This window comes from Lygodium microphyllum, chromosome 13, assembly GCF_053477565.2.
Source record: "Lygodium microphyllum isolate KBCC chromosome 13, Lygodium_microphyllum_v1.1.10, whole genome shotgun sequence".
NCBI classification, from domain to species: Eukaryota; Viridiplantae; Streptophyta; class Polypodiopsida; order Schizaeales; family Lygodiaceae; genus Lygodium; species Lygodium microphyllum.
The window spans coordinates 73,898,234-73,914,046 of record NC_141147.1 but is presented as its reverse complement, the minus strand read 5'-3'; the positions used below and the strand labels follow the sequence as shown (position 1 = coordinate 73,914,046).

At 44.8% G+C, this 15,813-nt stretch overlaps 1 protein-coding gene across 2 annotated transcripts in view; it reads left to right on the top strand.

The window, feature by feature from the left end:
- The window catches only part of LOC148026770 (histone acetyltransferase MCC1-like), a 33,904-nt gene extending 18,490 nt beyond the window's left edge, over positions 1 to 15,414 (top strand). Inside the window, exon 7 of one of the 2 annotated variants that reach the window (XM_087691259.1) lies at positions 14,817 to 15,414. In XM_087691259.1, coding sequence (XP_087547385.1) covers positions 14,817 to 15,000 — 184 coding nt within the window. In that variant the 3' untranslated portion in view covers positions 15,001 to 15,414. The remainder of the gene's footprint in view (positions 1 to 14,816) is intronic. The other variant, XM_087691258.1, reaches the window with a different exon arrangement.
- Positions 15,415 to 15,813: the final 399 nt, after the last annotated feature.

The following is a 15,813-nucleotide window of genomic DNA, read 5'->3' as shown; positions in this document are numbered from 1 at the left end:
TGCTGAATGCCATCCTTCATGCCCTGAATGTTGTTAGACAACTATTGGTAGTTGTTAGAATTAAGAGATGCATGAGTGGCATTGATCTCTTCAACTTGATTGGCTTTGTGTACTTTATGAGCATTAGTCGCTCTCATCTCTCCTTCATGTTTTTGATTCATAGCTTCTTGAGTAAGATGAGCATTGCGATAGGCCCTTAATTCTTCTTGAACAGTATTTGTTAGAGTGCAGTGGATGCGGAAGCGTATGAACAAGATTGAAAGAAAATGGACACGATAGAAAGGGAGAGAGAAAAGAGATAGAAGAATGCAGAAATCTATAGTTAATGAATGCTGAAATGAAGAGGGCTGATAGACAAGGGCTGTAGACATATCTCGTTGAGCCGAGTCTCTCCCACTAGCACTTGGAAAACAAGTGTGTGGGCCACGCTGCCAAGTGAGCCTGAGTAGGAGAAAAGAATGCAATAAAATAATGAAGTTGGCCAGCAAAAACTGGCCAACCTGATCAAAAACTGCCGATTACAACATAAATGAATAAAATAATTAGCGATTAGTCCTCCACTTGCCATGTGGCACCATCGCCTACCCAACAAATTGCCCATACACTATGTCTGTTGAAAATGCCCTAATGCCCTCCAAGAGTGCCTTTGAGAGAACTGACTACACCAATGGTAACTAGAGAAATGCTAGTCCAAGGGATGAATAATTTCTAACACTCCCTCTCAGATCGTGGATGTGGCATAAGGCTTAGGGATCTGGAATGCTATCATAGAAGAAGTTGAGGAAGTGCCTTTATAAACAAATTTGCAAGATTATCCTCTATCTTGTAGTAAACCACACCAATGGTCTCATCCAAGATATTCTCTCGAATGAAATGGCACTGAGTCTCAATGTGCTTTGACCTAGCATGAAACATTGGGTTTCTGTTGGGTGTAAAGTCCCTTCGTCTCCGTGTAAATAGACTTACGAGTGTGAACACACCCTTAATGTACCCTAACATATAAATACATTCTTTTTATTCTTTGTGTACCGTCACATTAGTACACCTATCTTTGAGTTTACTCTTCCTCTAACTCTCAGCTTAGCTCAGCTCTTCAGCTAATGCTTTGACCTTGCACGCCATTGCGCACTCTCACCCCTTCAAACTGGTATCAGAGCGCGACGGTCCAAGCTCACAGATGAGACAGGTGCAAGCAGGTGTAGGCGATAGCTACAGCTACATGAGAGAGGAAGTAGTCGCAGGCGAGGGGAAATAGTTGCAAGCAACATCGACATTCGGAGAGGACCATGGCAGGTCCAGCGTGGACCAGTGACCAGGCTCAACACGATCAGTGTGACGGCAGAAAGGCAGTCGACTTCTCGTCTAGTAGTGACACGCCAACGACACCAGGCACAGTGCGACCAGCACGGGTGGCAGTTTGGCAGGCGTCACGTTGCCTAACAGGTCACGGACTTAAATGTCGGGTCAACGGACCCATATTCCATTTTTTTTCCGGAAATATTTGAGATTATTTTTACCTCCTCTCTTCCGGGTGTTCCCACGCGCAAGCACAGTGCGCAGACTTAGGCCCAGAAATTTGGGGCTTTCCAGATTGAGTGCTGCTCATGCAAGATCGAGGCATCTGCGTCAGAAATCGCAGACATTGTGCGCGTTTGAATTGGGGATTTTGCCAAATTTACTGAAATTTTGCTCATCCGAGTGAAATTTCTCAATTTGGGGCTTTTGCAAAATTTTGTGAAAATTTGCTAAATTTGCCCATTTTATGCTTTCGGGAACATGTATTATTGCAATCGGGGTAGATTGGTTAGTGAAATTTTGCAGTTTTTACTGAAATCTATGGATTTTGGCAAAGTTAATGCGTGAAATGCACTTTGGGAATATTTCTGAAGCAATCTTGTTGCCATAAGCAGAGTGATTTGAGAATTTTTATCTCCCGCTTGTGCGATTTTGGAGAAATTGCAGAGAATTCTTGGTGTTTTGGAGTATCACAAGTTGATACGAGCACACATGTATGCAGTACACATGTCGGGTAGCTCCCATTGAGTTGATGTATTGCTGATTATTCATGTTGCAGTAGTATTAGTGATCATTTGCAGATCTGGGATTGGTGCAGATGTATTTTTGGTGATATTGTTGAAGTGGGAGTTATCTAGTAGTGATGTATGCATTTATTGTATGCTGAAATTGCAGTCATATTGCTGAAAGTCATTCATTCTACTGCTGTACATGTACTTGGACTGAATCTTGCTATTATTTGCTGAAAAATTGGGCTGAAATCAGCTGAATATTCAGCTCATTTTTGCTGTCATAAATTGCAGCACTGAATTTCTAGTGTATTGCTGAAAAATGGCTGCAAATGCTTCTAGCAGCAGTGACACAAAGTCCCTCTTTGAAATCAAGAGGTTTGATGGCACTGGCTTTGACTTGTTGAAGGATAGGATGCAAGGCATTTTGTTTCTAAAGGACAGTGAAGATGCTCTCTTGGAGACTAAGCCTGCAGCTATGACAGATGTGGATTGGGCTAGACTTAATAATAAGGCCATTGCGTACATTAAGATGGCAGTGTCTGATGATGTACTTACAGACATCAAGCATCTTGATACAGGTTATGCTATATGGAAAAAGCTTAAGAACACTTATGAAAATACAACTCCTGTGAATCAAGTGCATCTTATGCGTAAACTTGTGAACATGGAGTTGGATGAGTCTAAGCCAGCATCTGAGCATTTGAGTACTTTCATAGGGGTTTTGAGTCAGTTGCAGGACTCTGGTTTAACGGCTTTTGATGATAAATTGAAAGCTATTTTCTTATTGATGACTTTGGCTGACAGTTGGGAATCTTTGGTTGTGTCACTTAGCAACAACCTCGCTTTGACTTTTGATGGTGTTAGAGGTTCAATTCTCAATGAAGAAATTAGAAGAAAGTCTAGTGGAGAAAGCAGTGGCTCAGCTTACCATATAAGAGGCAGATTTGAAAAGAGGGATAATGCAACCAGTAAAGGTAAAAGCAGAAGCAAAAGCGAGGGCAAACAACAGGATGTCACATGCTATTAGTGTGGGCGTAAAGGGCATAAAAAGCCTGATTGTCGGTACTTCAAGAAAGAGCAAGAAAGAAAGAAACATCAGGGTAAGAAAAAGAAAAATGATAAGAAAGATGATGACAACTCTTTCTCAAAAGAAGTTGCAAAGGCAAATGTTGTATCCAGTGTGGTCATTGAAGAGCTTCTTGACACCGAAGAGATACTTGTTGTAGCCTCATCTAATGATTCAGATATTATGGCAGCAACAGGTGATATGCACATCATCAAAAAGGAGGTAATTGATGCCTTACTTTCAGCTCATGATGGGCTGTCACAATCATGGATAGTGGACAGCGGTGCTTCTTTTCATGTTACCCCCTCTTTGGAGTCATTTTCTGAATACACTGCAGGTTTTCTAGGCAAGGTTTACTTGTGTAATAACTATGCATGTGAGATAGAGGGTGTTGGCACCATTCACTTGGCTCTTGAAAATGGCCAAGTGCTGATTTTGCAGGATGTCAGATTTGTACCTGGCATAAAGAAGAGTCTACTATCAGTTGGGCAGCTTGATGCTAAAGGGTACTTTACTACATTTGGTGGTGGATCTTGGAAGGTCCATAAGGGCTTTATGCTGGTTGTTAAAGGCAGCAAAAGGGGGGACTTTATATTACTTGCATTGTAAAGCATTACCTGGCAAGTTCTTGGTTGTGGCTGAAGTCCATTCACAAATGGAGCTTTGACACAAAAGACTTGGTCATATGAGCCAGAAAGGCCTTCAAGATCTCTCTTCTTTAGGGAGATTTGATGTAAAAGGCTTTGGTCTCGAATTTTGTAATGATTGCTTATATGGAAAACATGTGAAGTCTCCTTATTACTCTGATGTCGTTAAGAAGTCTAATGCTATTGAATTAGTACACTTTGATGTGTGCCCTATGCTTGTTAATTCATATGGGGGTGCACGGTACTTTGTTACTTTCATTGATGATTTCAGTAGAAAGTCATGGGTGTATGTACTTAAGAGCAAAAAGGAAGTGTTGGATTCTTTTAAAAAATTTCATGCTTTTGTTACCACACAAAAAGGACTTAAGTTGAAAGCCATAAGAACAAATAATGGGGGTGAGTATGTCTCAAAAGAATTTAACAAGTTTTGTGAGATGCATGGCATTAAGAGGGAGTTGACAGCCCCTTATAATCCTGCATCAAAAGGATTCGCAGTATGTCAAGCCCTGGTAAGGTTCTTCGTGTTGCATCGAATTAAACCACATGGTCCACCGCTTGTGCGGGCCCCTGTCAATTCCTCATGCTGTCCACACCTAATCTCTCGGAGCAGTTTTGGGGAGAGGCTCTTAAAACTGCAGTTCATGTATATAATCACTCTCCCAATTGTGCATTGGAAAATGGCATTCCTGAAGAGGTTTGGTCTGGCAAACCTGCTTCATATGACCATTTGCGTGTCTTTGGCTGTGATGCCTTTGTGCATGTACCTGTAGAAGAGAGGACCAAACTAGACATGAAATCCATCAAGGGCATCCTCATGGGATATGGAGATGAGGGAGAGATGGGTTATAGAGTTTGGCTTCCTCAGGGCAGGAAGATAATATGCAGCCGAGATGTAGTATTTAATGAGGCAAAGTTGCTGAAAAATGCTACACATGGTGATCTTGATAAAAAGAAGGTCAAATTTCAGAATGAACAGCCAGCCATTCAGCAGCCATTAGCTGAAAATTCTGTCCCTTTTGATGCTGAAAATGAATAACAACCTATTGTGCTACAGCCAGAAGATCATGGACAGCAAATAGATGCACAAGATGAAATAGGACATCAAGAAGAACATGCTGAAAACAGATTACAGCAGCAAGAAAATGCTGAATATCAGCCACCTAGTGATGGTGTGCACATTTCTCAAGATGTAGGCCCATTGCCAGATAATACAGATTATGGGGTAAGACGGTTTACACGTGTCAGAAGGCAGCCACAGAGGTTTCAGCCGTCTTTGGATTGCATTTTGTTGACTGATGAGGGTGAGCCTCTGACATTTAAAGAGGCACAATCATGTGAAAACAAGAGAAAGTGGGAGCTTGCTATGCAAGAAGGATGAAGTCTCTATATGCAAATAACACATTGGGAGCTTGTACCTTTACCCAAGGATAGGAAAGCTATTCCTAATAAATGGGTTTACAAAGTGAAATGTATTGATGGGAAGCCCAAGTATAAGGCACGGCTGGTTGCTAAGGGCTATACACAAAAGGAAGGCATAGACTTCCAGGAGGTCTTTTCACCAGTGGTGAAGATGACTACGCTTCGTGTTTTGTTTGCTCTCACTGCATCCTTGGATTTAGAGTTGGATCAGATGGATGTGAAGATTGCTTTTCTTCATGGTGACTTGGATGAAGAGCTGTACATGAAACAGCCAAAAGGATTTGCTATTCCAGAAAAAGAGCATTTGGTTTGTAAGCTGAAATGCAGCTTATATGGGCTGAAACAAGCCCCTAGACAATGGTACAAAAAATTTGATACCTTTATGCTCAACCATGGATTTAAACGCAGTCATGCAGATCATTGCTTATACACTAAAAAGGCTGATGATGGCAGCCTTATTGTGGTGGTTTTATATGTGGATGACATGCTGATTGCAGGACAACATAAGAGTGCTTTGAATGCTCTTAAAAGGTAGCCAAGTTCAGCCTTCTCTATGAAAGATTTGGGGGCAGCTGAACACATTTTGGGCATGCGCATTAAAAGAGATAGAGGGCAGCATTTGTTGTTTCTCTCACAGGACAAGCATATCAGCAAAGTACTTGACAGGTTTAATATGGCTGATGCTAAGCCTCTTGGTGTGCTTTTACCGCCACATACAAAGCTTAGCAAAGCTGATTGCCCTAAGGATGATGCAACTGCTAGTGCCATTAAGGGTATACCTTATGCATCAACTTGTGGATCTTTGATGTATGCCATGGTTGCAACTTGCCTTGACATTGCTTATGCAGTGGGAGTCGTTAGCAGATTTATGTCTAACCCTGGCAAGCCACATTGGGAAGCAGTGAAATGTATCTTCAGATACTTGAAAGGTACACAAGAAAAGTGTATATGCTATGGAAAGGGTACATTAGAGTTGCAGGGATTTTGTGATTCAGACATGGCAGGAGATCTTGACACTAGGAAATCTACCAGTGGGTATGTTTTTACTTTGGATGGTGGGGCTATCTCTTGGTGTTCAAGATTGCAGAAAATTGTGGCACCGAGTACTACAGAGGCTGAAATTTCAGCCACAGAAGCTTCTAAGGAAGCTATTTGGCTTGGCCGTTTGGTCAAGGATTTTGGTCTTTCTTCACATACTCCAGTGCTTGGTTGTGATAGCCAGAGTGCAGTATGTCTGGCTAAGAATGCCATGTTCCATGCACGTATTGAAACCAGCCTTCCTTCTCGGATAGGGTGGTGATAACTTGATTTAAGAGTTAATTACAGCAATAAATAAATGCACATAAAATGACATACACACTTTACCATAACATTCTTGGACAGTAGATTCGCTGTTGGCCCCAAAACTGGCGCCCCTTGCGGTATTTCTTTAGCTTTCATTCAATTGGAAGGAGTACAACTTGAGATTCTTCAACCTTCTTTTGCTAACCAATTGCTCTTGCTGTCATAAATGACCAGCAAGCCTTTTGGGTCATTTGCCCCTTGATTCACCCAGGACTTCTTCTCCAATTTGACCCTTGGCTGGCCAAATGTTGCCCCAAATCAATTTGGGATGGGCTGGCTCCTGAAATCCCTTGATAATCTTCAATTATCAGCTGCTGATTTCAGTCCTTTGAACCTTCAATCTCTGGCACGGATCCCAAGGTGGCTGCTAAACCCTAATTTCTGTTGTAAATTAGGGTTTACTGCAGAAATTACAGATCAGCCCACCAAAAATGACTGAAATCTCCTCCAAATGATTGAGAATTGCTGAGAATGGCTGAGCATAGGCTGAAAGAGATGAGATAATGTTGTAGAGAGAAAATTCTGAGATTTGTTGCGAAGAACTGATCAAAATCAGCTGCTGCCCTGCTGTACCAGCCCCAAACGGATGCACCAACAACAATAGGAGCATCAGAGATTGTGATCTTCAGGAGAAAGTGCATCAGCAGCAATTGCCAGCTTTCCAAGGTCAAGAATATGCAATCTTTCCGGGTCAAATGTCATTGTTATGCATGAACTGCATCAAGTCTGGGAAAAGCCCCAAATTTTGGGCACAAATTTGCACAAATCTTTGAACTGTGCTTATATGTGCAAACCCCCCTCAGGGAGTAGGGGGTTTGGTTGCAAAAATATTTAAAAGAAAAGACAAACTATCTTAAAAAACGTGACACACATAGCCTTTGACCTATTGTCTGATTTGCATCCCCAAATTCTGCCTGTGACTGATGGACGTGACTTGTGCTGACTTGCGTGAGCTGTTTGTGACTTGTCACTTTGCTTGGAAACAATCGCCTAACCTGTCACTGCTTGGAAACAGTTGCTTGACTTCTTGTTGTCGGCCCTTGACTTGTCAATTGCTTGGAAGTTGTCGAGTGACATGTCAACAACTTGATAGGCTGTCACCTGTACTCACATTGGCTTGAATTGACGTTTCTTCATACGGACAAGCTGAAGTTGACACGCATGGACTTTGGGAAGCACACACACCTTAGCGGTAGCTCTAATATTAGTTTGAAGGGAAGAGCGTGTGATGGGAGTACAAGTCAAGTGGAGCAGCAGTGTTGAGAGTGAGAGAGAGTGAACGCAAAGATGGCTGTACCAGATTGTGATGGTACACAAAGAATAAAGAATGTATTTATATGTTAGGGCACAAATAAGGGTGTATTCACACTGTATAACTTTACATGGAGACAAGGGACTTTACACCCAGCAATGAGTACGATTTGTTGATCTTATAGCTTGAATAGACACCATAAGCTTCTCATACAACATGGAATAAATATACCTCTCCTCCGAGGGGATAGTTGTTAGAGATCAGATCAGGGCAGCAGGGCAGGCCTGGTGCAGTCGGACTGCATGCAGTCGGACTGCCACATGGCAGTCCGACCTGCAGTAGCCAGTCGGCTGCTGCCTGACTATTTCTGGCGCCCTCTTTTGCCCCGTTTCTCGGCTATTTATACCTGGCAGTTTCAGCAGTCTGGCACACTTCTCTGCTCGCAGATTACAGACCGGTGACGCGCAGATTCTGTCTCTGTTCACAGATTTCAGACAGCAGACAGTGCAGACTGCAGCGGACTTCGAGGTGGACAGCAGGTTGCATCGTCGAGGTGGAGACACGCAGTCCAGCACACTGCGCCCGTGTATATATCTGCATATCTTTGTATTCAGCATTCTTTATACAGCAGATCTTCATCGTCCACTGTCTCTTTCTCTCCCTTCTCTCTCTGCGTTCTCTCTCTCTCAGTCCTACGCTTCCGCACCGCTGCACTCTGACATGGTATCAGAGCAGTGTTTGAGGGTTGACTGAGCGCAGAATCAACCTGAAGAGGAGTTTCCATCGCGACACAAATTTGCGTTTTTTGCGTTTAAGGACAGACAGGAGGGCTGCGCCTTGGAACAAGGCTGAAACGAGTGTGGGCGCACAGGAAAGGAGTACAGGTGGTGGATTTGCTGCTGTTTGACGCGGAGGAAGTTTGAGTTTTCAGCCTACAAGTGCAGGTTTTGCTTTTTCATTGCCTCCGGCGGGTGAAGAAGGATCAGGACGCGGAAGAGCCTTAGCAGGCTGAGTTTTCCCAGTCAGAGGGGGCTGCTTTTGCGTTTGTGAAGGCATTGCAGGTGAAGATGTCTACAGAGGTTGACTTGGAGTTCCAGGCGATTATGGACCGGAAGGTGCCTGTCTTACCGGCTCTTCCTACAGATCAGAAGCTCGACGGCGACAACTACCGCATTTGGCGCGTCATGATGTTGGCCATTCTTGAGTCCTATGATTTGGCGGAGTTGGTACAGGAGGAGATTGACCGGCCCTCGGTAAGAGATGAGTCCAAACTCTCTTCCGATGCTCGTGCGGAGTTGGCCAAGGCCCAGTCTCATTGGGACAAATTGAATGCCAGGATTCGATCCTTTCTCTTTCTATCATGCACTACAGCCGTGATCGCTCACATCGAGCACTTGACGGTGGCTCGGGAGATATGGCTGGAGCTTGATCAGATGTACAATCGGATGATCCTAATGAAGCAGGTTTCTTTGGAGGTACAGATGCGGACCTTGTCCGTAAATAAGTCTTCTTCGCTACGGGAGCACATTAACAAGCTAAGGCAGCTACAGATGCAGGTTCAGAATGCGGGGAAGCCGATTTCCTTCGAAGACATGGCGATCACACTATTGTCCCAGTTGTCGCCACGATTCGGTACATTTTACTCTGTCCTTATTGCTTCGGGGCGAGAGTCTACTCTTCGGTGGGAAGAGTTGGTTCCTATGGTCTTGGACCAAGAGGAACAGTTAAAGGGACAAAATGCTTCCAAGTCGGAGGCGCTGACAGGTCAAGCCTCTCAGAAGAAGGGGAAGGACCAAAAGAAGAAGAAGGGGGATAACAAGTCCAAGAAGGACAAGGAGAAGGACAAGGACAAAGACTCCACATGCCATATTTGTGGAAAGACTGGCCATTGGAAGAAAGATTGCCCTGACAAAGACACGAAGGACAGCAAGAAGAAGGACACCAAGGATTCTGGAGCGGTGGCTGCACCCTCATCAGCTGCATTTCTTCATCTAGCTGTCATTGAGGACGCTTCACCGAATGCTTCTGATGCTGCGATGACGGCTCTCCAGGCTCGAGAGTGGATTGTTGATAGTGGTGTCTCACGGCACATGACTCCTTCATCAGATGGTGTTGCCCAGTTGCGACCCTCGCGTGGGTAGATTCTCATTGGAGATAGCTCTTCAGTTTTTGTTGCAGGTCGGGGTAAGATGCAGCTCATTCCGGATGGACGAGATGGTACCCATACCTCAGAGGTTTTGGATGTACCAGGATTAGGGTACCATCTCCTTTCAGTTCATAAGATTTGCTCCCTTGGTCTTCTGGTGGAGTTTGACAGTACGACGGTGCGAGTCCTTGATCGTGGATCGAGGAAGGTTCTCTCATCCGGATATGAGGAGAACGGCATTTACAAACTGAAGTCTTCCACCGCCCTCTCTACTCTTTTTCTTACCTCTCAGTCAGAGTCAGAGTTATGGCATGCTCGGTTTGGTCGCCTGAACTATGACTATCTTCGGAGGGCGTCACGTGGACAGCTTGTTCGAGGGTTGCCGGATATAGTGGTGAGCCAGTAGCCATGTGTCTCCTGCATACGGGGGAAGCAGCATAGGGATGCCATTCCCCACAGAGCTTCGCGGCGGTCTACTTCACCGATGGAGCTAGTATCTACGGATCTATGTGGCCCTATGAGGAGTGAGTCCCTGCGTGGGAGCTCGTACTTCATGCTGATCGTGGATGACTACAACAGGATGACATGGGCCTATTTTTTGGCACTAAAGTCAGAAGCTTTTTCGCACTTCAAGGATTGGCTTCTCTTTGAGGAGAACCGATCAGGCCGGAAGTTGAAGACCTTGCGATCCGACAAGGGAAGTGAATTTGTGTCTAATGAGTTTGCTCGGTTTTGTGCAGATAGAGGAATTCACCAGGAGTTTGCCAATACCAACACTCCTCAAGAAAATGGTATTCTTGAACGGAAGAACCGCAGTGTGATCGAGATGGCGCACACCATGATGGAGCACCGACAGATCCCTCAGGTTCTGTGGGCCGAGGCTGTGGCTACTGCAGTCCACATCCTTAATCGATCCCCTACTTCGGCCGTGGAAGGGATGACCCCATTTGAGGCTTATTTTGGGACGAAGCCAGATGTTTCTTACTTTCGGGTCTTTGGGTATGATGCCTATGTTCACATCCCCAAGGCTCACCGTGATAAATTTGACGCAGCTTCTCGAAAACAGGTATTTGTTGGCTACAGCTCCCAGTCCCAAGGCTACCGACTGTATGATCCCGTCAAGCGGGATGTGTACACTAGCCGTGATGTGCGGTTTGTGGAGGTTCTGGCTACTTCAACGGGTGAAGAGCATCCCGTTCTTGGAGATCCAAGGGAGAGTTGGGCTCCTTCGACAGTTCCACTGGAGCCCGTGCCTTTTGATTATGATTCTGTTTCTGACACAGAGTCTATTGTTCCACCGGACGCCTCTGAGGAGTTACCGCCGGGGGATATTCCAGAGTCTTCTGCTGATGGAGAAAGACGAGGGGAGGTTCGGCCTCCTCCTCGTTGGGCCCGTGACACACTCCGTGATTCAGGGATCGAGGGGGTTCCTGAGGAGTGGGGACCGCAGGATGGTCCGCGGCGGTCACGGAGGCACCAGGCACATTCTACGGAGCTTGTTTGCTCCAACTATTGTTTGATGACCCATGTTATGCAGGATCGAGAGCCCACCTCCGTGAAGGAGGCTTTACAGTCCGCATCATGGAAGAAAGCTATGGAAGCTGAGTTGGAGGCTATTGAGAGAAATGACACTTGGTTACTCGTGCCCCACCCCCCGAAGAAGAAGGTGATTGGAGTCAAGTGGGTCTTCAAGACCAAATACCTAAGCGATGGTACTTTGGATAAGCACAAGGCTCGCCTTGTTGCTAAAGGTTTTGCACAGCGCCCAGGGATTGACTGTCATGACACTTTTGCCCCCACAGCTCGTATGGCGACCATTAGAGCTGTTCTTGCTTTGGCTAGCCATAGGAGATGGCCTGTTTATCAGTTGGATGTGAAGTCGGCCTTCCTCAATGGTGATTTGAAGGAGGAGATCTATGTTGAGCAGCCTCCCGGCTTTGGATCTTCAGATGGGAAAGTCTACAGGTTGAAGAAGGCCTTGTATGGCCTCAAGCAGGCTCCGCGTGCGTGGAACGAGAAGATTGACTCGTTCCTTCAGTCTCAGTTGGGATATCGGCGGTCCAAGGCCGATCCGCAGCTGTATGTTCACACTTCCGAGGATGGTTGTGTGCTGTTTGTATTATATGTTGATGATTTGATTGGCACAGGTGATGCTGCACAGCAGGTCCAAGAGACGAAGTCAGCTTTACATCGGACGTTCGAGATGACGGACTTGGGTCTACTCCACTTCTTTTTAGGCCATGAGATTTATCAGTCTCAGAGGGGGATCTTTATCTCTCAACAGAGATATGTACAGGAGCTCTTGGTGTCTTTTGAGATGGAGGATTGTCGGGCCCTATCTACTCCTATGGATCCGAATTGGAAGGCCACTTCCCATTCAGCTTCTCCTTTGGCGGATGCGTCCCGCTATCGACAGTTGATTGGATCTTTGATTTGGCTTCTCAACACCAGGGTTGATCTAAGTTTTGCTGTTGGGCTCTTGGCAGGGTTCATGAGTGAACCTAAGACGGTGCATTGGCAGGCTGCTCAGAGGATACTTCGGTATCTGAGGGGGGCGTCTGATTTAGGGATTCATTACCCCCCAGGGACAGATGGGTCAGATCTTATACTTGTAAGTTGGAGCGACTCGGATTGGGCCGGTGACGTGGACCACAGGCGGTCTACTTCAGGTTACTGTTTTACTTTGGGTGCAGGTGTTATTTAATGGAGTAGCAAGAAGCAGCCCACGGTAGCCCTTTCGTCTACTGAGGCGGAGTATCGGGCCGCGTCTTCCACCACATGCGAGGTTGTGTGGCTTCGGAGATTATTGGAGGAGCTTGGGTGCCCCCAGACTCGTCCTACATTGCTGCGATGTGACAATGAGAGTTGCATTGCCTTGGCAAGGAACCCTGTTTTTCATGCCCGGACGAAGCACATTGAGATCCAGTACCACTTCATCCGAGAAAAGCTTCTGGATGAGACCATCACTGTGGAGTATTGCAAGATGGAGGACAATCTTGCGGATTTGTTTACGAAGGCGCTTCCTCAGGCTCTACTTCGGAGACATTCCAGATCCCTCAGGCTTCTGCCCTGCCCAGGCTCTGAGAGGGGGTGTTAGAGATCAGATTAGGGCAGCAGGGCAGGCCTGGTGCAGTCGGACTGCACAGTCGGACTGCCACGTGGCAGTCCGACCTGCAGCAGCCAGTCGGTTGCATTTAATGCAGCCGCTTGGCTATTTCTGGCGCCCTCTTTTGCCCCGTTTCTCGGCTATTTATACCTGGCAGTTTCAGCAGTCTGGCACACTTCTCTGCTCGCAGATTACAGACCGGTGACGCGCAGATTCTGTCTCTGTTCACAGATTTCAGACAGCAGACAGTGCAGACTGCAGCGAACTTCGAGGTGGACAGCAGGTTGCATCGTCGAGGTGGAGACACGCAGTCCAGCACACTGCGCCCGTGTATATATCTGCATATCTTTGTATTCAGCATTCTTTATACAGCAGATCTTCATCGTCCACTGTCTCTTTCTCTCCCTTCTCTCTCTGCGTTCTCTCTCTCTCAGTCCTACGCTTCCGCACCGCTGCACTCTGACAATAGTAGGAACATCTTTTGTCTTTTTAATGTTGATTTTGTCAACATTCACCATCAACTTTAAGTTACAATGGCAAAATATAAGTCTCTCTAATGAGCAATCCCAAGGTTAGACTGTTATAGATTGACATTGTACGGGTTGTCACAAATCCCAATGCACGTTTATAGGAGAGAAAATGTTGCTTTTAGTTACTTTCAGGAGAAAAAACATTACTTTCATGATGGGTCACAGATTTGGGGACAAAAACATCACCTTCCAAACACCTAGTAAAAAAAAAAGAATAAGAAATGCCTATTTGTTAACTTGGAACTTCTACCAATGCATTGAATCTGTCAGAGGAAACTTTGAATGTCATCATGGGCACTGTTTGCTATCAGAAACTTGGCCTTTGAGGCACTACCACATTTTATGTTCTAGAAGGTGCATCTTCATTCATTGCATAGCAAGTGACATTTGTATTGCCCATTCTTTGCTGCCCTGCTGTTCATGCCATGTAAATTTAAACCAACCGAGAGTGCAACCCTTTAAAACCTCATAATGAGAGTACTTTTGAAGAGATGAGAATCGAAGGCTAATTGTTAGCGTTTCTCCTTATGACTTGATGCAAACTATTGGATAAACATTGCCTAGGTGGGTAGCTTGAGGATCCGAAAATAATTTCTTTCAGCCATTGTTGCATGGGTGCAGGTTAGCTACTGTAAGAAGCTAGGAAGAATAAGGATTTAGTGTGCAAATAATATTGATGCCATGTCACATTGACATTGGTATAAAAGGAGAGGACATGTAATTTTTCTCATCTTTTGACACATTAATACATTACCGTCCTTCTCTTCACCTTGCTCTCTCTCTCTCTCTCTCTCTCTCTCTCTTGTCGCCACTCTATTTCTCTCTCTTTTGCACTCTTTCTTCCATCTCTTCTGCAGTCGTCTCTCTCCTCTTTCTCTCTGTCTAGTTCACTTCTTGACAGCTACTTAGTCACCATATTGCATCGTGAAAGTTGCTTGTGTTTCTTCAGTATTATGTTATATTACTCCTCAATGCAGCTGCACAATTGCCTTCAGCTTTATGTGCTTGCTTCTCTGGCCTTTGCCTTGCAAATTTGATCGTATGCACAATGGAATTTCCATTCCTGGCAGTGTTACTGTCTTAATGATTTATGTTTGTTGGTCTCTATTCCATGTACAATGCTGGAACCATTGAAATGACTAGCAACACTGCATTTTAAGCATGTGCAGCATGGAACATTGTGTAGCTGCATCTTTTGATGTTCTGAAGGATGTCTGCCCTATATCTGCACCTCAATATGATATCGTTATATTGCTAATGCATATGATTTTGGTTTCAGTGACTTTTTGGTGTCCATGAGTGGTTTTGTTCGGAGCTTTTTCACATCCATAGCAGGACGCTTTTGGCCAAAGGAAGCCAAGAAGACTGCCAAGTGGTCGAAGTATAAAAATTTAGGTGGTGTTTTCAGTCCATTCCGACGAATTCATGGGCATGCTGATGGTATTACCATTTCCGGTGTGTAGTAATTCATTGTTGACGTTAGCATTTTCCTATGAAGCAAATCCAAAAAGAACAAAGTGGTTTGATTTTTGGCGTATAGTAGTTCAGAACCCTACCTTTGGGTTCCACAATCGATTTATTCTTTTAGGAAGATTTCAGACTCTCGGAATAAATACATGCATTGTACAGGCTTTACCGTGATGCCATAACCTGAGATTTTATTTTGAATTTGTGGTTCATGTAATGAATGCTTTTAGCAAGCAAAGGTGAGCTGCATTAGAAATCACAATGCTCGCATCTCTCTTGATGGTGTGGTTTCTGCTAGTTTAGATCGTGTTGATCCTGTCCTATTTTCCTATGTTGCCTGCATGCAATATTCATGGTATGACTTTCAATAAGGCAAATACAAGTTTGGAGGCCACATTACTTTCTTGAAGAGATTGATTTTTAAGCTTTTTGTAGTCAAACTGACAGGCAAACATGACATCGTCAATAGATGCTCAAGAAAATCGAACGTGCTTCTAGCTCATCTGCATTTAAAGTTGGTGGCAATGTTGCCTAGATCAGTTTATTTCTAGTGAACTGAGATATCTAAACTGAAACTTGAGGGAGATAAGGAAGGCAGTTCATGCTATAAACCATGATTTCAGTGTGGGTTCATAATGTGGAAAGATTCTGGCAGGAATTAGAACAAGCTGAATGACTCCACTTTCATTTCTTAGGCTGACATTTAATTCAGAATAATGGATATGGTATTTCAAAGTGTATCAAATGGTTGTGGTTACCTGGCATACATGGATAACATTAGCATTGCCATCTTGTTTTTTTATTGAGCC